The sequence below is a fragment of the Leucoraja erinacea genome, chromosome 39 (genome assembly GCF_028641065.1).
Source record: "Leucoraja erinacea ecotype New England chromosome 39, Leri_hhj_1, whole genome shotgun sequence".
Taxonomy (NCBI): domain Eukaryota; kingdom Metazoa; phylum Chordata; class Chondrichthyes; order Rajiformes; family Rajidae; genus Leucoraja; species Leucoraja erinaceus.
Window position 1 is genome coordinate 2523834 of NC_073415.1, and position 22008 is coordinate 2545841.

Genomic DNA, 22008 nt, shown 5'->3' on the forward strand with positions numbered 1-22008 from the left:
TAGTTATGTACTCCTCAAACTTGAGTAGCAAAGCAAGAATTTCATTGTCCTATCTGGGACACATGACAATAAACTCTCTTGAATCTTGAGCGTTTGACAGCACATGGCTGGAGTTTAGAAGGATGAGGGGGCACCTCATAGAAACCTACCAAATAATGAAAGGCCCGGATAGAGTGGATGTGGAGAAGATGTTTCCACAAGTGGGAGAGTCTAGGACCAGAGGTTATTGCCTCAGAGTTAATGGATGTTCCTAGAGGAAGGAGATGAGGAGAAATGTCTTCAGTCAGAGGGTGGTGAATCTGTGGAGTTCATTGCCATGGAAGGCTGTGGAGACCAAGTCAAAGGATATTTTTTAAGGCGGAGATAGATAGATTCTAGATTAGTATGGGTATCAGGTGTTGTAGGAAGAAGGCAGGAGAAGGGAAAGATAGATCAGCCATGATTGAATGGCGGAGTAGACTTGATGGGCCGAATGGCCTAATTCTGCTCCTATCACTTATGAACTTGAACTTTCTATCAAAGTGAACAATGACATTAATTATCAATTTGAAAAGTAACTAAAATCAGGCATTGCTAAATGAAGATTTGGGAATGAAAACCACTTGCAACAGCAGATTAACGTTTGGTGTGTGTGTGTGTGTGTGTGTGTGTGTGTGTGTGTGTGTGTGTGTGTGTGTGTGTGTGTGTGTGTGTGTGTGTGTGTGTGTGTGTGTGTGTGTGTGTGTGTGTGTGTGTGTGTGTGTGTGTGTGTGTGTGTGTGTGTGTGTGTGTGTGTGTGTGTGTGTGTGTGTGTGTGTGTGTGTGTGTGTGTGTACGTGTGTGTGTGTGTACGTGCACGTGTGTGTACATGATCGAGATATATGTAGGAAAGAACTGCGGATGTTGGTTTGAAGCGAAGGTAGACACAAAAAGCTGGAGTAACTCAGCGAGAAAGGCAGTATCTCTGGAAAGACGGAATGGGTGATGTTTCGGGTCAAAACCCTTCTTCAGACTGATCTATATAGTGTGTGTGTGTGCGCGTGTGTGTGTGTGTGTGTGTGTGTGTGTGTGTGTGTGTGTGTGTGTGTGTGTGTGTGTGTGTGTGTGTGTGTGTGTGTGTGTGTGTGTGTGTGTGTGTGTGTGTGTGTGTGTGCACACTGAACCTTTTTTCTCTTGTTTATTATATTGTTCACAGTGTACTGTTAACATATTCTGTTGTGCTGCTGCAAGGAAGAATTTCATTGTTCTTTCTGAGACGTATGACAATAATACACTCATCTTGACTCTTGTCCAGATAGACACAAAAAGTTGTAGTCAGAGAAAGAACTTGAGTCTCACTTTAGATGCGTAGGAAGGAAATGCAGATGCTGGTTTACACCGAAGATAGACACAAAATGCTGGAGCAACTCAGCGAGACAGGCAGCATATCTCGGGAAAAGGAATAGGTGACGCTTCAGGACGAGACACATCAGACTGAGAGTCAGGGGAGAGGGAACCGAGAGATATGAAACAGTACATAGAACAAATTAATGAAAGAAAGAAAGCAAAAAGAAAGATTAAAGCCAGCAACGATGATCAAGGAAAGGTGGTGGAGCCCACAATGGTCTATTGCTGGCTGTGGGGAAGGTGATAATGAGTAATACAAGCTTAAACTCAACAGGACAACAGTGAAACTAGTATGACGACTAGGGTGGGGGAGGGACGGAGAGAGGGGATGCAGGGGATACTTGATATTGGAGAAATCGATATTCATACCGCAGGGGTGTAAGCTGCCCAAGAGCAATATGAGGTGCTGTTCCTCCATTTTGCATTTGGCCTCACTCTGACAGTGGAGGGGGGCCAGGACAGAAAGGTCAGCATGGGAATAGGGAGGGGAGTCATAGATCACAGAAACAGCTACTTGTCAAGATGAACAAAAGGACACACATCATGGCCTCACCAGGTTGTGAGAACATCCCTCCCGCTTCACACATTAGACCTCCTCGACATTCACAAGGATGGTTATGCTAGATCAATTGGACTCGGCCCGTCCAGTTCACTTCCTGGATGCTCCCCCTAGGTTTATCCTTCCACTGTTCCAGCATAGCATCACGATGAAAACCAGTGACTAAAGGGCCTGTCCCACTTTCACAACCTTCTTTATTCATGGACATTTTTCATCAGGCTGCGACCTACTTGATGCCACGAGTACCTACGACTAGCATCACGACCTACTACGACCTCATGACGACCATGCTGCGAGTACGAGTCAAGGGCAAACTCGGCAGAGGTCGTGAATTAGGTCGTGAAAGTGGGACAGGCCCTTTACGAGGCCATTTCTGAATCAACATCAGTGACTCTAGAGTCATACATGAGTCAGAGCTGGTAAAGGGGGTTGGGGCAAATTTCTCAATTTCCTCTCTGAAGGAGATTAGTGAACAATGGATAGTTCTAAAAATAAAATCTCACAGGGTGGGGTTTTGAAGCCAGGACCCTGGATTACTCGACTGCGGCACCTCATCACCATCAACTGAGAAGGGAAAGAAAACAAAAGCTGAATACTTTACGTGTGAATTACAGGACTAGAAAGACTGGATGGAGTGGATGTTTCCACTAGTGGGAGAGTCCTGGACCAGAGGCCATAGCCACAGAATCAAAGGACGTACATCTATAAGGGAGATGGAGGAATTTCTTTAATCAGAGGGTGGTGAATCTGTGGAATTCATTGCCACAGATGGCTGTGGAGGCCATCAATGGATAATTTTAAGGCAGAGATTTACAAACTCTTGATTAGTATGGGTGTCAGGGGTTATGGAGAGAAGGCAGGAGAATGGGGTTGAGAGGGAAAGATAGGTCAGCCATGATTAAATGTAATCTGAATTAGGCCATCAGTCTGAAGAAAGGTCTCGTCCCGAAACATCACCTGTTCCTTCTCTCCAGAGATGCTGCCTGTCCTGCTGAGTTACTCGAGCATTTAGTGTCTAGCCACAGTGTGCAGCTTTTCAGTCTTTGATGATGTAGGAAGGAGAGTCAACAAACAGAGCAGAGCCAAACCATGCACATGTGGGATGGGGAGCAGCAGCCAAAGCTACAAGACTGAAAGGAGAATGATGAGTCACGGGTAAAGAATGCCAGAGTGTGAACGTAATGAAACCATGGGCGTCACTGCTTTCATCACATCCCACAATCGAGATTCACAATCAAAAACAATTTGCAAAGTTACAAATCAAATCGAAGAGGGAGGAACTATCTGAGGCAAATAATGCAGCTTTGTTTAAAGGGAAATGAGACAACCTTATGTGAAAAAGACATGAAGACCAGCGTGATGATGACAGAGTAAAGGGCCTGTCCCACTTAGGTGATTTTTTCCGCGACTTACCGGGACCCGTCATAGTCGCAGCGGGTTGCCGAAAATTCTCGACATGTTCTAAATCCAGCGGAGACCAGAAAAAGGTTGAACTCTTTGGGCGACTACTCACGATCATACAGTAATGCCTGTTTGGTCGTGAGTAGTCGCCCAAAGAGTCGTACCTTTTTCTGGTTGCCCGCTGGATTTTCAACGTTAAAAATTTTCAGCAACCTGCTACGACTATGACGGGTGCCGGCAAGTCGCCGAAAAAAATCGCGTAAGTGGGACAGGCCCTTAAGCAAATACATCTGCTACTCTGAAGGACAGTTATGCTCCATTTCATTCTTCAATTGTGAATGAAATACAGTGCACCTGTGATTAAAGAGGAAATAAAATTTCACCTGTCAACCTCATCTCTTGCGACAATATCTCCTTTCTTCAAGGCTTTTATGGCAAACAGCTGTCCAGACTTTCTGTATTCCGACAAGAGCACCTGAAAGGAGGAAAATCTCTATGGTGACAAATGCTAAAGTGTAAAGAAAACAGACTGTTCACTTCTTGCACCTCAAGGCCTGAGGTGATCATTATGTGTGAATCACAAAGTGCTGGAGGAACTCAGCAGGTTAGGCAGTATTTGTGGAGGAAATGGACAGATAACATTTCGAGTCAGGACCCTAGTTCAGACTGACTTGATAACTATGTAGTTCAATGGTTACCTTGCCGGAGATTTGATTGTTTTCCAGATCGTATCTCAGGTCGCTCTGCGGCCTAATGTCATGGAGCTGGCAGCCTTGCTCGGGGGACTGACTTTGAGCCCCACCGCGGGGCCGTGGACTTACCATCGGAGCTGATCCCTTGCCTGGGATCAACGCTCAAACCGCGGCCTGCGGATTTCACCATCGAGGAGCTCGCAGTCTCGGGTAGAGACCGATGTCGGGAAGCTCCAGTCGCAGAATGTTCTGTTGCTTTTTATTGGTATGACGGTATGGCAAATCAAATGCCTTGTATGTTGCAAATCATACTTGGCTAATAAAGTAAATTCTAATTATGATGACAAAATTACTGGCGTTGTGGACAATGAGAAAGGTTAATTAAGATTACAACAGGGTCTTGATCAACTGGTCCAATAGACTGAGGAACAGCAGATGGAGTTTAATTCAGATAAATGAGCAAGGTGTAGCATTTTGGTTTAGACCAGTGGTTCCCAACCTTTTTTTGGCCATGCCCCACCTAATCACGTCTAAAATCCTGATGCCCCCCCCTTGCCTTCCCTTGAGAGAAAACGGAGGAAATAGATATTATAAGGGTAACTTAGCAAAAGCTCTTTGAATCGCATTTCTAAATCCAATTCAATAAATAAGGTTCTCCCATGACCTCGCGCGCTTCGTGCGACGTGCATGAAGAGCGATGGCGCGGTGATTATGTAATAACTACACAATAAAGACCTTTTTTACCCCAAAAAAAATTATTTACTCAAAATAACATCTGAAACATGAACTGTTGGATGGAAAATCCAAAAAAATAAAAATCGAAAATTTGGACCCAGACCTCCTCAGTTGCGCTCAATTGCCCCCCCTTAAAAATCAAATTGCCCCCCTGTGGGGGCGTACGCCCCACGTTGGGAACCACTGGTTTAGACAAACCAGAGCAACTCTTACATAGTTAGTAGGGCCACTGGGGACGAAAAACTCAAGGGATTGGGTACAAAGTTCTCTGAAAGTGGCAACAGAGGTAGATAGGGTGGTGAAGAAGGCATTTGGTATACCTGCCTTCTTCGGTCAATGTACACAATACAGGAGTTGGTATGTAATGCTACCGCTGTACAGGACATTGGTAAACCCCCATTAGGAAGATTGTGTGTAGTTCCAATTGTCCTGCTATGGGACGGATGTCATTATACAAAAAAGGGCGATAACAATATTTACAAGGATGTTTAAGAAGGAACTGCAGATGCTGGAATATCGAAGGCAGACAAAAATGTTGGAGAAACTCAGCGGGTGAGGCAGCATCTATGGAGCAAAGGAAATAGGCAACGTTTCGTCCCGAAACGTTGCCTATTTCCTTCGCTCCATAGATGCTGCCTCACCCGCTGAGTTTCTCCAGCATTTTTGTCTCCCTTTACAAGGGTGTTTCCTGGTTTGAATGGTTTGAGAGGAGAAGCTAGATAATCTGGGTCTTTTTTCCCTTGAGGAGGTTGAGGGGTGATCATGTACTGGCATATTAAAAATGCAAGGCACAGATTTGATGAATGACCACAGGATTTTTCCAAGGGAAGGGAAACCAAATACCAGAGGGTTGGGATTTAAGGCGAGAGGGGAACGATTTAAAAGGGGACCCGAGGGGGACATTTTCACACGGTGTGTCGTGCGTGCTTGGACTGAGCTGCCAGAGGAAGTGGAAGAGACGGGTACAATTATGACATTTAACGGACATGAACAGAGGAGACTAAAGAAGGCCCATCTGTCTCCCCAGATCCTGGTGAACTTCTACCGCTGCACCATCGAGAGCATCCTTACCAACTGTATCACAGTATGGTATGGCAACTGCTCTGTCTCCGACCGGAAAGCATTGCAGAGGGTGGTGAAAATTGCCCAACGCATCACCAGTTCCTCACTCCCCTCCATTGAGTCTGTCCAAAGCAAGCGTTGTCTGCGAAGGGCGCTCAGCATAGTCAAGGACTGCTGTCACCCCAACCACAGACTGTTCACCATTCCTACCATCTGGGAGGCGCTACAGGTCTCTCCGTTGCCGGACCAGCAGGTCCAGGAACAGGTTCTTCCCTGTGGCTGTTACATTACTCAACACTGTACCTCGTTGATTAGCAATCACTCACACACACACACCCCCCCCCCGGACACTTCCACCAGGAAAAAATAATAATTGCACTACTATGACTGTATGCACGTAAATATATTTATTTATTGCTCATATTCTATGTTCGCTCTTCTAGGGAGATGCTAACTGCATTTCGTTGTCTTTGTACTGTAAACTGCACAATAAAGTTTGAATCTGAATCTGAATCTGTGGATAGGAACATTTTAGAGGGATATAATAAAAATGACCTACAGATTCTGGTTTATACCAAAGGCAGACACAAAGTGCTGGAGTAACTCAGCAGGTCAGGCAGCATCTCTGGAGAACATGGACAGGTGATGTTTCGGATTGGGACCCTTCCTCAAACTGAACAGACGACCTGAAACTCCACCTGTCCATTTTCTCCAGAGATACTGCCTGACCCACTGAGTTACTCCAGCTCTTTGTGTCCATCTTAAGTTTCGGAGGGATATGAGCCAGCCGCAGGCAGCTGAAGAAAGGGGTATTTGTAGATCAGGACCTCAGACCTGGCACAAAAACCATGATTAAAGAGGAGATCCCTGCTTTATAATATACTTCTGAGACCCAAGCAATCTCCAGCAAGCATCAAAAGGTAATGGAAAAATGCCACATAATTCCACATAAAATGCCAGATAAAGCGAGACCAAGCGCAGGCTCGGCAATCGCTTCGCCCAACACCTCTGCTCAGTTCACACAAACCAACCTGATCTCCCCGTGGTTCAGCACTTCAACTCCCCTCCCATTCCCAATCTGACCTTTCTGTCCTGGGCCTCCTCCATTGTCAGAATGAGGCCCAGCGCAAATTGGAGGAACCGCACCTCATATTTTGCAAAGGTAGTTTACACCCCAGCGGTATGAACATTGACTTCTCTAACTTCAGATACTTTGCTTTCACCCTCCTTCCCCTCCCCTTTCGCAGCTCTCCCACTAGTCTACTGTCTCCGCCTCTTCCTTCTTTTCCCCCCCCCCCCCCCCCCCCCCCCCCCCCACGGGAGCACAATTTACAGGGGCCAACTGATCTGCAAACTTGTGTGTGTGTGTGTGTGTGGAAAGATTTACAAAACAACAAGCCACAGACCAGTGGCAATCCTACCCAATTTGAGTGCTTACCTTTCCAAAGTGTCCCCTGCCCAAGACTGCAATGAGTTTGAAATCATGTAGACTCAGTGAAGATTTGAGAGGTATGCTGTATGAAGGAAAGGGAATACATTAATGTGAATGACAAACAAAATTTACAGGTCAGTCTTTGTTAAGGATGCAATGGTATTTAGATTCATACAAGTTTACAGTACACAAGGGCATTCAGGCATAACCCAAAGGCATCACCACTGAATTCTCCAATTTCAATTTACCAGAAACTCCCTGTCTCTTTCTCCTCCTATTTATCCTGATCCTCACTCACATGCCCTGTGGGAAGGCAGATGAGAGGGAGAGATAGGTCAACCATGATGGCATGGCAGAGTAGACTAGATGGGCCAAATGGCCTAATTCTGCTGCTATGACTTATGAACTTCCCACAATACCATCAGTCTTCAATCAAACTATTTATTTACCCTACAGCAGGGGTGGGGAACCTTTTCATGTTGGAATGCCGCATTAAGTTAGCTGTAATCTAATAAGGCCGCATCCAAGAAACTTCAATTAGATATAGGATTATTTTGTTGAATCTTCTTGTACTCTTTGGTATTTTAAATACGTTCATTTTAAGATTAAAATTAAAAAAAATAAAATACAAACAAAAGTATGTTAATAAAAATAAAAGGATTTGTTCTACAAAATTTGGATTCATTCAAAAGGCCACAATTTCCATCACCTTTGGAAACTTTTATTGCTGTTTATCAACATGAGGACCAAAGTTATGCCAATGATAGTCAAAGGAGCCATTCTGAGACTGGGAAACAGGAATAAACCTGTTAGAGATGCCAGCCAAACCTCAGGCTTACCAAAATCAACTGTTTGGAACATCGTTATGAAGAAATAGAGCACTGGTGAGTTTACTAATCGCACAGGGACTGGCAGGCCAAGGAAGACCTCCACAGCTGATGACAGAATAATTCTCTCTATAATAAAGAAAAGATCCCAAACTACCTGCTAAAGCAACAAAGGAGTTTTTAAAAGAAAAAAATTGTCAATTTTTGAGTGGCCAAGTCAATCACCCGATCTGAACCCAATTGAGCATGCCTTTTATATGCTGAAGAGAAAACTAAAGGGGACTAGCCCCCAAAACAAGCATAAGCTAAAGATGGCTGTAATACAGGCCTGGCAGAGCATCACCAGAGAAGACACCCAGCAACTGGTGATGTCCATGAATCGCAGACTTCAAGCAGTCATTACATGCAAAGGATATGCAACAAAATACTAAACATGACTACTTTCATTTGCATGACATTGCTGTGTCCCAAACATTATGGTGCCCTGAAATGGGGGGGACTATGTATAAACACTGCTGTAATTTCTACATGGTGAAACCAAAATGTATAAAAATGGCCTTTGTTAAAATCTGACAATGTGCACTTTAACCACACGTGATTTTTTCTACTATAAATCTCAAATTGTGGAGTATAGAGGCAAATAAATAAATGATGGGTCTTTGTCCCAAACATTATGGAGGGCGTTGAATATCTCAGATTAAGGACGGTAAATAAACGCCAGCCTTACCTGCAACACCCACATCCTGAGAACAGAAAAAAAATGATTTACGTTAAATGGATTTAATGGCAATTCAAAGCAAATGTACCTGTGTTGCTTATCTTCTATGCCTGATGATAAACTGGACCTTTCTGGGGAAACTGGTTGATTTGCATCAGTTTCGTCCAGCTGCAATGGAGAAACCAATGAATACGGAAATATTAATAGACATGAACAGAAACAGTTAATTATAAAATATATAAAAGTAAACACTTTAAGCTTTTGAAAACCTAAACCAGCAGTATGATAATGTCATAAATTGTGGAATTAAATATTTTCAGAATTCATTGGGGCCTTTGGTTTGCCAGGAGTTTACTTTTTATAAAATGGACTTTCAGGGTCTTCTTCCAATGTGTACCATAGAATATCACGTGATGGAAGCTAAATCATGAGTTTGGCTGCAGTTCTGTGGTTACGAAAGGCTGTCTGATCACAAACAGAGCCCTACTACAAGACTGGGATACATTTATAGCATTAATGACACGTTCTCAAACATTTTGCTTCCAAGAATAGATTTCCCAGGCATGCAGTACAAGAGTGGAAAGAAATCTAAGCACTACAGCTATGTACAGCCAAGAAAATAGGTGAAGCTGATAATAGTCTTAACTCTTTACCACGACTGGATAGACTTGGGATACTCTCATTTTAGAAGATTGAGAGGGGATCTTATAGAAACTTACAAAATTCTTAAGGGGTTGGACAGGCTAGATGCAGGAAGATTGTTCCCGATGTTAGGGAAGTCCAGGACAAGGGGTCACAGCTTAAGGATAAAGGGGAAATCCTTTAAAACCGAGATGAGAAGAACTTTTTTCACACAGAGAGTGGTGAATCTCTGGAACTCTCTGCCACAGAGGGTATCTGAGGCCAGTTCATTGGCTATATTTAAGAGGGAGTTAGATGTGGCCCTTGTGGCTAAGGGGATCAGAGGGTATGGAGAGAAGGCAGGTACGGGATACTGAGTTGGATGATCAGCCATGATCATATTGAATGGCGGTGCAGGCTCGAAGGGCCGAATGGCCTACTCCTGCACCTATTTCTATGTTTCTATGTGATTGCATCAGCCACTTAAACAGTGACTACGAGATCACGTTGATACCAGGTACGAGCAGCAGGTACTGAGTAACACCCCAGGGACCCATCTAATCATCTAGAGAGCTTGATTCAGGAACGCGATGGAATATTCGCTAAGGGACACAGAGTGCTGGAGTAACTCAGCGGATCAGGCAGCATCTCTGGATATCATGAATAGGTTTTGGGTCGGGACACTATCCATGTTTTTTTATACAAATGTTGGTGGGTATATGGAACGAGCTGCCAGAGGAGGTATTTGAGGCAGGTACTATTGTTACATTTAAGAAACATTTGGGCAGGAACATCGGTTGGATAGGTTTGGAATGTTATATGCCAAGTGTGGGCAGAGGGGACTAGTGAGAAGGGGCATGGGTGTGGGTTAGTTGGGCTGAAGGGCCCGTTTCCACCCTGTATGACATGTTCCCCACAAATGCTGCTTGATCTGCCTCGTTACTCCAGCACTTTTGAGCCCTTTTGTGTACACGGTCATATGTGCCTCCTTGTTCCCACTGTGGAATATTCTGTATTTGCCTGGCTGAGAGCAAGCAGCTTGCAGCGAGTCAGGAACAAGAAACCCCATTGATCGATGGTCCGTCCACACATGATGCATTCCCTTCACCGCCCACACACAGAGGCCGCAGTGAACAACCATCAACAAAATACAGTGCATTTACTCAGCACCTCCCAGACCCACACACTTCACCACTAACAAGAGCAGCAGGCGCGGGGATCACCATCATCTACAGCTGTTCCCCCAGCCACACAACATTGCAATCATGTACATACCCAGCCAAAAACACCGACCGGCAGGCCTCTCACCAGAGGGTGGCTCAGCCACACATTCCCAACAGTAATAATGGATGAGAAATAAATGCTTGCTTTACCAGAAATGCCAGCAAGCCAAGAAAGAACAAGTAAAATAATGTACTGGAACAGCAGTCAGCTGCTTAACAAGCAATGGCCTCGATGCCTGGCTACCAAGCACAGTCCCAAAGATGGGCAGAAATGGCACACAGCACACTGAGGAACGGAGCTGATGTCCAATAGGGAACAAGCCACAAAGGGAATTTCTATTTGACAACAGCCACAGTACACAGAGGAGTGGGAATAGGGCAGCACGGTGGTGCAGCGGTAGAGTTGCTGCATTACAGCGCCAGAGACCTGGGTTTGATCCTAACCACGGGTGTTGTCTGTACAGAGTTTGTACGTTGCCCTTTTACCACATGAGTTTCTCCAGGTGCTCCGGATCCTCCCACTTTCCAAAGCCGTAAAGGTTTGTAGGGTCATTGGCTTTTGTAAAATTGTAAAATCGTCCCTAGTGTGTAGGATAGTATTAGTGTACAGCAGGGGTGGGCTACCTTGTTCTGCTTAGGGGCCAGGACACATGTCTGTGAGCGGGATGGCGGGCCACATCTATCACGTGTACACATGGATCCCGCCCCGGTTGGCAGGCATCAAATCACATGTTCACAGAAGATAGACAAAAATGCTGGAGAAACTCAGCGGGTGAGGCAGCCTCATGCAATCCTTGCATGTCTCACCCACTGAGTTTCTCCAGGATTTTTGTCTACCTTTGATTTGTCCAGCATCTGCAGTTCTTTCTTAAACGTGTTCACAGAAGGTTGTCGGCCGTGCCGGCGGCTTTGCGCAGGATGCGGTACAGACGGCGCTCGGAGGGCCGGATGATTACGGGGGGGAAAAAAATCCACCTGCAGGCCGGATGATTTTGGGTTACGGGCCACATTCGGCCCGGGGGCCGTAGGTTGCCGGCCCCTGGTGTATAAGGTGATCGCTGGTCGGTGCAGAGTCAGCAGGCCGAAGGGCCTGTTTCCACGCTGTATGTCTAAAGTCTAAAGGTAGGGCAGGATCTGTGGATAACATTGGATATCCGTGTCCTCCAGAGATGCTGCTTGACCTGCTGATTTACTCCAGCACTTTGTATCCAAAAGAAAATAGGGCATATTCAATGAAGCAGCTGTCAACAAGACCTACAGTGAGCAGCAGTTTGTCTAATAGCAGGTACAGCTGATGGATTGTCAGCGGCAATGGTTTGTCATACTCGGGAAAGGCACAAGTAACTTGACAGCAGACATAATAGAGAGCGGGCATAATCGATAGGCAGCTGCAGGTCTGACAACAGGCACCAAAAATAAATGAGACGTAGTGAATGGAGAGCAAGTTGTCTGACAGCAGGCACAGTCAAAAGAAAAATGAATGTGTCAATGGGCACAATCAGTGGGAGAGCAGTCAGTTTATCTGAGAGCACAGCTGTCAGAGTGGCAATCTCTCTCACAGCAGAGATGTTTATACTGGGGCAATGGAACCCAGCTCCCACCATTTTCCCAGCTTTCTTCCAACCCCCACCACAATCAGTCTGAGGAAGGGTCCTGACCCTACCCGAAAAGTTGCTTATCCATGTTCTCCAGAGATGTGTAGCAAGGAACTGTAGATGCTGGTTTACAGTGAAGATAGAAGACTCAAAATGCTGGAGTAACTCAGCGGGACAAGCAGCATCTCTGGAGAGAAGGAATGGGTGACGTTTCGGGTTGAGATTCTTCTGACTTCTTCAGACTGAGAGTCAGGGGATAGGGAGACACAGAGATATGGAAGGGCAAGGTGTGAAAACGAGAGATCAAAGGGGACATAGTTCAAAGAAAATGTGGAATAGATCATTGTTATCTGAGGGGAAGGCGACTCGACCCAAAACTTCATGCATTACTTCTCTCCAGAGATGCTGCTTGTCCCGCTGAGTTACTCCGGCTTTTTGTGTCTATATTAGGATGGGGGAGGGATGGAGTGAGAGGGAAAGCCAGAGATGCTGCCTGACCAGCTGAGTTACTCCAGCACTTTGTATTATGCTGGAGCAATTGGTCTCTAGACACAGAGTTTCTGGGTGAGGAGTCAGTAACATCAAAGGAAGCATTAACGTGTTAGTCAAATCAGTCAACAGGAAACATATTGGAAAAATAGTCAATTCGTTAGCAACTGCAGTGATGATGTAGCAATTAGTCTGACATCACCCACAATCCAGGGAGGAGTAGGGAGGTATGATGCAGTCACAACTGACAGGGAAATGATCCGTCTGTCAACTAGCACAGGAAAAATCAGTGTGAAATCAAGGATAGTTCACAAATTAGGGATCTGACTGTCAACTAATACAATCAACAGAGGACTAGTCAGTCTGTCAGCTGTCACATTACAAGTCCAAAGGGAAGCATTCAGAATAAGTGCAGCACAGTCTTTACAGCAGTCTAGCTGAGAACAGAAAGAGTCCCTAAAGAAGCAATCAACATATTATTGGGAACATTTGACAGACAAATTACTTGATTTTTATTCAGCAGTATAAATGTTGGAGCAGTCAGTCTGACTGTACACGGCTGAGACCCTCTCTCACTCTGTGATACCCACTGCTCTCCGGTTCTAAGACCATGTTTTAACCCGGTCTCGCTACCAGTCTTGTGTGTTTCCTCAGCCCTAGCCTGCGCCTCCATCTTGTGCCTCATGGCTTATGAGAGTCTGAAGAAAGGTCCCGATCCGAAACGTCACGGAAGTATTTTCTCCAGAGATGTTGCTCGATCCGTTGAGTTACTCCAGTATTTTATGTCTATCTTTGGTATAAACCAGCATCTGCACTTCCTCGTTTCTACTCATTATATATCCTGTCTATTCCTCTCATCATTCTATCTACCTTTAGACGGTCACCCCTCCATCCCCGACATATCAATGAGAACAAACCCAGCTTGAATGGCCTGTCCTTGGGCTAGCACATAGTTGCAACCATGGAGATGCTTCAGTGCCTTTGCTTTTTGAAGTTTAAAGAAATTTGGCATGTCAGCACATCGCCCAACAAACCGCTACAGATGTACAGTACAAAGTACATCATTTCACTAAGTTACTTCAGCACTTTTTTAGTAAACCAGCATCTGCAGTTCTTTGTCTCCATTCTGTAGAAAGTATCCTGTCTGGTTGCATCATATTAATGATTTGAACAAGGGGATTGAAGGATTTGTGCCAAAGTTTGCATATTAAATTAGTATCGCAAAGTGTGGAGTCATGCATTTTGGTTGTGGGAATAAAGGCGCAGACTATTTTCTAAATGGGGTGAGAATCCAGAAATCGGAGGTGCAAAGCGACTTGGGAGTGCTGGTGCAGGATTCTCAAAAAGTGAATCTGTAAGTTGAATCAGTAGTAAAGAAAGCAAACTCAATGTGAGCGTTTATTTGAAGAGGGCGAAAACAGCGATGTAATGCTGAGACTCTATAAGACGATGGTAAGGCTACATTTGGAATACTGTGAGCAAGTTTGGGCATCATATCTGGGGAAGGATGTGCTGGCTCTGCAGAGGGTCCAGAGGAGGTTTACAAGAATGATACCAGGAATGAGAAGGTTAACATATGATGAGCATTTGATGGCACTGGGTCTGTACTCGCTGGAGTTTAGAAGAATGAGGGGGACCTCATTGAAACGTACAGAATATTGAAAGGATTGGATAGACTGGATGTGAAGAGGATGTTTCCATTAGTGGGAGAGGCTAGAACTAAAGGTCAGCCACAGAATTAAATGCTCTTTTAGGAAGGAGAGGAGGAGAAATGTAATTAGTCAGATGGTGGTGAATCTGTGGAATTATTTGCGACAGAAGGCTGTAGAGGCCAAGTCAGTGGATATGTTTACAGCAGAGATAGAAAGGTTCTTGATTAGTACGGGTATCAGGGGTTATGGAGAGAAGGCATGAGAATGGGGTTGGGAGGGAGAGATAGATCAGCCATGATTGAATGGCAGATTAGACTTGATGGGCTGAATGGCCTAATTCTGCTCTTATCATAGATGACCTCATGCTCATGGCCAGGTATGGCAATTCCAACGCACAGGAATGCAAGAGGCTACAGAGTGGTGGACTAAGCCCTGTCTATCAAAGGCACAACCCTCCCCTCCATCAAAAGCACTCTCTCCTTGTAATTAAACCTCTCCATTCCAGGCAACGTCCTGGAACACCTTTTCTGTGCTCTTTCTCATGCTGACACGTCATTTCTGTGCTCTTTCCAATGCCACTACATCCTTAGGTGCAGGAACAGTCTGTGCGAAGGCCGAGTAGTCCATGAACGAGCAATCTGTCTCGGACACAATTGACAGGGATAGTGACCAGTACAGTGAAGCAGCGGTAGAGTTGCTGCCTTACAGTGCCAGAGTGCCGGGTTCAATCCTGACCACAGGTGCTGTCTGTACGGAGTTTGTACGTTGTCCCGTGACCGCGTGGATTTCTCCGGGTGACCCGGTTTCCTCCCGCAATCCAAAGACATACAGGTTTGTAGGTTAATTTGGCTTGGATAAAAATTGTACTTGTGTGTAGTGTAGGATAGTGTTAGTGTCTGGGATCAATGGTCGGTATGGACTCGGTGGGCCGAAGGGCATGTTTCTGCGCTGTATGTCTAAATTAAACTAGGTATTGCTGAGAGCAGATAGCCCGGCAGAGGCACAGGATGAGTCTGGAGCTCCGGACCACAGCACAAGGAGGAACAGAACGACCAGGATAGACCGTCATCTTCACATCAAAGCATCATTAACCAAAGATTGAAAGATAAACATCACGAGACTACAATGTAAAAGAAAAATAACTAGATAGGCAGTATTTGAAAATAGATATCTTGAGAAGTACACATCAATAGCCCAACATAGAAAGAAGAAAGGAGGCACAAGTATGAAAGAACGATGCACCCACACCAGAACTACTTTTTGTAGACAGCTAACACGGACCAAAACAGAAGCTGTACAGGATTGAGGGCATTAGCTTTAAGCTAGCCTTGCCAGAAGAAGAGTGGGACTAGAGTATGTTGTCCCAGCAAGTGGGACAGTGGGGCCCATACCTGAAGTTGCCTGTAACACTGCAATATGACAGACTGCATTGAAGAATAGAAGATATTAAGAAAATAACATGAGTATTGTATTCACATATACTATTATTGCATTTCAACCAGATTTTTTTTTCTTCCCAATAGCTCTCTATAAAACAACATAGCTCTAAGCTGACCTTGGGCAGACTGGAATCTTTCAACTAGGATAGCGGCATTGTGTTGTAGTTTAGAGAAATCGGTCTCAAACCCCCCACATCCACTCCAACTGTTGCTCTCCTTTATACAAATCCCATTTACCTGCACGAGGTCCACAGTAGTGTGGTGAAGTTTGGAAAAAAATAGGGAAGGTAAATCAGGCCCGCCATAAGATAATATGTTTCAGTTTGAAAGAGGGAGATTAAGTCTTTCACTGATGGAACTAATACTGTGTGTGTACAACGAAGACCCTGATCTCATGGTAAAATGGCTCTGGTCCCGAACTCAATAGATCTTGAATAATCTCAGGAACCAACAGTTCAAACTTCTTCAAGGGAATTTTAAGTCAGACAATTAAGTGTATGAAACATTATCTAGCATTGTTAACACAGCATGGAAACCGGTTCATTGGCCAGTGTTGATCAGCAAACACTCAATACACCAATCCCATATTAATCCTACTTTTATCACATCTCCATAAACCTCTTCTCAAAAAGTGGGGAAACGTTTGAGGAAAGTCCAGAACTCAGGGCCTCTGCAGCAGAAGGCAAAGCAGCATGGTGGCGCAGCGGTAGAGTTGCTGTCTTACAGCGCCATAGACCCGGGTTTGATCCCAACTACGGGTGCTGTCTGTGTAGAGATTGTACGTTCTCCTCGTGACCTGCGTGGGTTTTCTCCGGGTGCTCCGGTTTCCTCCCACATTCCAAAGATGTACAGGTTTGACCTGGTATAATTGACTTGGTATAAATGTAAATTGGCCCTAGTGTGTATAGGATAGCGTTAGTGTGCGGGGATCGCTGGTCGGTGTGGAGTTAGTGGGCCAAAGGGAAACAAGAATGCTACAAAAGGTTGAAGCGATGGTTCTGACATCAATTAAGCTGAGGCAATTGGAACTGGGCAATGTTAATGGAAAAGCTGAAAATAGGCAGATGTAGTGATGGTGGACAAAATGCAGGTGAAACTCTGCGGGTGAGACAGCATCTGTGGAGCAAAGGAAATAGGCAACGTTTCGGGTCAAAACCCTTCTTCAGACTCAATGGTGTAGTGATGGCATGGATTTGTGATCAGCTCTCCTTGGGATTAAAGTTCATAGAGCAGCTGAGAAGAGATGATGGACATCAGTTTTACACACACACAATATCATTCATGAATTTGGATTTTGATCGTGGAATCTGTTTCACGGCTATTGTTGGACAAAAATCGTTGATTGTAGATATTCAGAATTATAGGAAAGATGGTCAAGGCCTTGGGAAACAGCCAGTCTCTATCCGTTCTCTTCACAGATGCTGCTTGACCGGCTGAGTAGCTCCATTAACTTGTGCTTTGCTTAAGTCGCGAGCTTACTGCAGTAGCTATTCTTTGAAGTGCACAATGTCCTTCGACTATAAAATTAGGCAAGAACAAGCAAGGGGCGGGATGGAGGTGCTGCTGATAGAGCTGCATCACGGCGCCTGAGAACTGGGTTCAATTCTAACCTCGAGAGCTGTCTGTGTGGAGTTTACACATTCTCCCTGTGACTACATGGGTTTTTGCCAGGTGCCCCAGTTTCCTCCCACATGCCAAAGACATGCAGGATTGTAGATTAATACAACCCTCTGTAAATTGCCCCCTAGTGTGTTGGGAGTGGATGAGAAAGTGGGATAACATGGAACTGGTGTGAACCGGTGATTGGTGGTCACCATGGACTGAAGGGCCTGTTTCCATGCTGTGTCTTTCAATCAATTCAAACAGAAAGGTTTCCAACCTGCATTGGCTTTTCACCGTTGAGGCTGCTCCTCGACTCCAAAGAAGCTTTTCGGGGCGTACTTGACCCTTCATCTGACAAATCTAACGACAACTTCTCAAACGATAGGTCTCTGAAACAAGAGAAGTTCCGTCATGTAGTGATGTAATTAGCCAGGACGGATTTCATTCATATTCTCCAAATCATTAACTCTGATCACAGAATACCACCAATCAGTCTGACACCGGAGTCAGTCACAGTCCTTGTTCACTGTTCCTTTTAAAATATTTACACATCATATTAAAATAAATATTTTTTGCATCTGCACCGCGGATATCAACCACAAACACCAATGTGCCTGGTACCGATCTCTAGTATGCCTCACGGATTGGTGTCGCTATTTGTAGTTTGTATCAATGATTTGGATGAGAATGTGCAAAGTAGGATGAGTAGATTTGCAGATGACATTAAAGTGAGTGGTATCGTACATGGTAAAGATGACGATCAAAAATCACAGGCCAATTCAAGGAGAATGTGCAATCTCCACAAACAGCACCAGAGGTCAGGATTGAACCTGGTTCACTGGAAGTGTGCGGCAGCAACAATGCTGGGGGCATCGTTTTTGTGCCCTTGTTTAAAAACTATTATGGATTCTATTCTTAGAAATCATCCCCTTTCATAAGAAGCCCTTGAGCATGATAACCTTTCCAAATGTATTTACAAATCATTTATCAAGTGTTATTTTTCGGTTTATTCATCAAAGTTTTCCCCCTATGTGTGGCCCTTCCCCCAAGAGACAAGAGACATTTATTGTCACATGCACCAACATGTCACAGGTACATTAAATCTGTGGTCACCATACAGCCATATGAATAAAAAAAGAGCACAGAACACGATAGACTTTAACACAGACATCCCCACATCAAAGTTTCCCACTGTGAGGGAAGGCACCAAAGTTCAGTCATCCTCCTCTGTTGTCCTCTGTTGTTCACCTGTGGTCGGGGGGGGCTCCGATCCTTGCAACTTAATATTCCGCTCCCTCCTAATGCCCTGCTGGTTGCCATCAACACGAACAATTTGGATGACAACGCAGTTAACATTGTTTGCAACGTTTTAAGGGCCTGTCCCACTTGGCCGTCACTTGCGCGCCATTTATGCGACCTCCAAAAATGTGGTTGTCACGTGTGACGCAAGGATAGCGTGTGGGTAGCGCGTGATGGGCGCATGGAGAGGCGTGGAGGAGTGTGGAGTTGCGTGCGGTATCAAGCGGCGCTCCAGGATTTCGTGCTGCATGAAATCCTCGTACGCCACCTGTGTGACCTATCGTGTACGCACGCTGACGCATTGGGTACGCACGCTGATGCATTGGCGTTGTACGCTGGCATCCCGACGTCTCACGTGTAACGCGTGGTGACACACGGTTACGTCACCGTGCGTAACCATTCGTCGCCACGCGCCGCGGAGTATTCTAATGACGGCACGCGCACTAGACCGCAGATGACGTGTGATTTGCGTGCGACATCGCGTGTAACGACGCGTCAACCTATTTTACATATGATGCGTGAATGAGGCACAAAATGACGGCCAAGTGGGACAGGCCCTTTAATGACATCGCCTTGCATTCTTCAAAACGCTTGGGAATGCAGCCCTCTGTCAAATTAGTGAATGTCCATTGAACTCCCTGGAGAGTAAGAATAACTTTTACTCAGGAAAGGAACCTAAAACGACACAATATTCCAGGTGTAGTAATACCAACACGGTGTTATGAACATTTCGTTCCGTAGAGAAGAGGAAAGGAACAGTGGAAAATGACGGGAAAAAACAAGTAGATAGAATGCCTTCATCACAATCATGCAACATTTCTGTGACTTTTACATAAACTGTTAAGTGTTCAAACAATGATTTGCTGTTGTAAAAGTGGAAATTAGTTTCTCATTTCCTTAGCAAATTAGCCCAAAGCTCTTATCTGAAGGACAATGTACAAAGAGGAAGAGAGGTTGGCATGGATTCAGCAGTGAATTGTTATCTGTTGCATGCAGCTATTGTCAGCTGCTCAAAATTAAACACAATTGAATGAAACAATCAGACCTCGAGGATAAATAAGAATAATATCCATGTAATCAATGAAGAAGGGAAATTAATTTTATAGAAACATAAAATGCTGGAAAGACTGGGGCAGCATGTTAAATATATATCATTAGATCTCTCATCAAAACTGGAAAATTGGTTTAGTTCAGTTGAGAGATACAGCATGGAAACAGGTCCTTTGGCCCACTGAGTCCATGCCGATCATTGATCACCCGTTCACACTAGTTCTATATTATCCACTCACCGAACCCATGCGGTCACAGGGGGGAATGTAGCAACTCCACACAAACAGGACCTGAGATCAGGAGCAAACTCGGGTCTCAGGCGCTGTGAGGTAGCAGGTATACCAGCTGCCACCCCAGTTGTTGAAGGTGAACAGATTCTGAGCAAATTGAGAATTGGGGGAGATGGGGAAGAGTTCTGTAATGGGGGGAGGACAGAAAAAGGACAGTGAAACAGTCAACATCTCAACCAAAGATAAGCACAAAATGCAATAGTAACTCAGCAGGTCTCGCGGGAGAAAAGTAGGTGACAGAACCCTTCTTCATTCCGACACAAAATGTCACCTTTTCTTTCTCTCCAGAGATGCTGCCTGACCCGCTGAGTTACTCTGGCATTTTGTGCCTATCGTCGATGTAAACCAGCATCTGCAGTTCCGTTCTAAACATCTCATCCAAGACTTTGTGATGCAAGCATCTGCCACAACCTTGATGCGACACCAGTTTGCAAATAGTTTGAAAAACTGAAATTTCTGGAGGAGATAAAATCTCTGCTGAATACTAAAATATGGCAGAGTGGTAATTCTGACATGAATCCATGACATCATCTCCCTCTTGAGGGAAGATAATGACGTCCCAGGGGATCTCAGACACCTTATTAACTATGGCCTTCAAGATTGGAGACGAAGCCGCTGCAGTAATTGCAGAGTGTGTCCGTATTGACACAGCAAAAAAGTAATATTTCAAGGATCTGACTCAACTGCCTTCTCTCTTGGCTACTATGTTCCTCCACCCCTTACATTGCAGATTTTACCTGCAAGAGGCTAAATAGGCAACAAATCCAAGCAAAGTGCTGGGAGCTGCATCAACCACATGAGCTCTGGTGCAGAGCAAATCCCAGCTAGGACTTCACAAAAGTACTGTCAACAGAGAATACAGGATCTTTCTCAAAATCAGCTCTCCCTAAAAATCCATCATGGATCACACACTGGGGAACAATGTAATTTTACAGAAGCCAATTTAACCGACAAACCTGTACGTCTTTAGAGTGTGGGAGGAAACCGGACCACCCAGAGAAAACCCTCGCGGTCACAGGAAGAACGTACAAACTCCATACAGACAGCACCTGTAGTCAGGATCGAGCCTGTATATCTGGCGCTTTAAGGCAGCAACTCTAACGCTGTGCCACTGTTCTGTCTGTACAGAGTTTGTACGTTCTTCCTGGGACCGCGTGGGTTTTCTCCGGATGCTCCGATTTCCTCCCACACTCCAAAGACATACAGATTAGTGGGTAAATTGTCTTTGGTAACAATTGTAAATAGTTCTTAGTGTGTAGGATAGTGTGAGTGTATGGGGTGATCGCTGGCCAGTGTGGACTCGTGGGCCAAAGGGCCCGTTTCCGCGCTGTATCTGTAAAGTAAAGAATTGGACTGAAGCAGAAAACCATTCAAAGGATTTAAATACTCTACGGGTACATTACAATGGGAAACTCAGCACAGTGTACACAGTTACAATCTTACCCTGGCATGTTGGTGGATAGTGGCTGCCGACCATCAGTGACAGCATTCATGTAAGACGAGGGACTGTACGTCCCAGTGGAGTTAACTGTGGGAAATGCTTTCCTCAACAATCGACCCCAAGTGGCAATGTTGATATTCATCTGAGGAGCTCGAAGAAAAGTCTTCCCTAAAACACAATTAGGCAGAGAGTTAGTGGCATTGAAGAGCAGGTACATTTTCCACGACAAACAGTTCGGCAAGAATGCATCTGACTCCAAAATATACCCACCAATCTCATGTTCGGAGGGAGCAAAGCAGAATAGTGGGAACTATAGGCCGGTTAGTCTGACTTTGGTGGTTAGTAAGATTTTAGAGTCCATTTTAAGGATGAGGTTACGGAGTACTTCGATGTTCACCATAAAATAGGCCAAAGTCAGCATTGCTTTGTGATGGGGAGGTCTTGTCTGACAAATTTGCTAGATGTCTTTGAAGTGAATAGCAGGAGAGACAAAGTAGAGGCAGTAGGTGTTGTTTA

General features: G+C 45.0%; 1 protein-coding gene across 1 annotated transcript in view; it reads right to left on the reverse strand.

Annotated features, from left to right (window-relative positions):
* Positions 1–3651: 3651 nt before the first annotated feature.
* The window catches only part of LOC129714510 (serine/threonine-protein kinase N2-like), a 63208-nt gene continuing 44851 nt past the window's right edge, over positions 3652–22008 (reverse strand). Inside the window, exons 11-15 of the mRNA XM_055664172.1 lie at positions 21495–21660; positions 17690–17801; positions 8880–8959; positions 7253–7328; positions 3652–3800 (exon numbers count right to left, since the gene is read on the reverse strand). Coding sequence (XP_055520147.1) covers positions 3705–3800; positions 7253–7328; positions 8880–8959; positions 17690–17801; positions 21495–21660 — 530 coding nt within the window. The 3' untranslated portion in view covers positions 3652–3704. The remainder of the gene's footprint in view (positions 3801–7252; positions 7329–8879; positions 8960–17689; positions 17802–21494; positions 21661–22008) is intronic.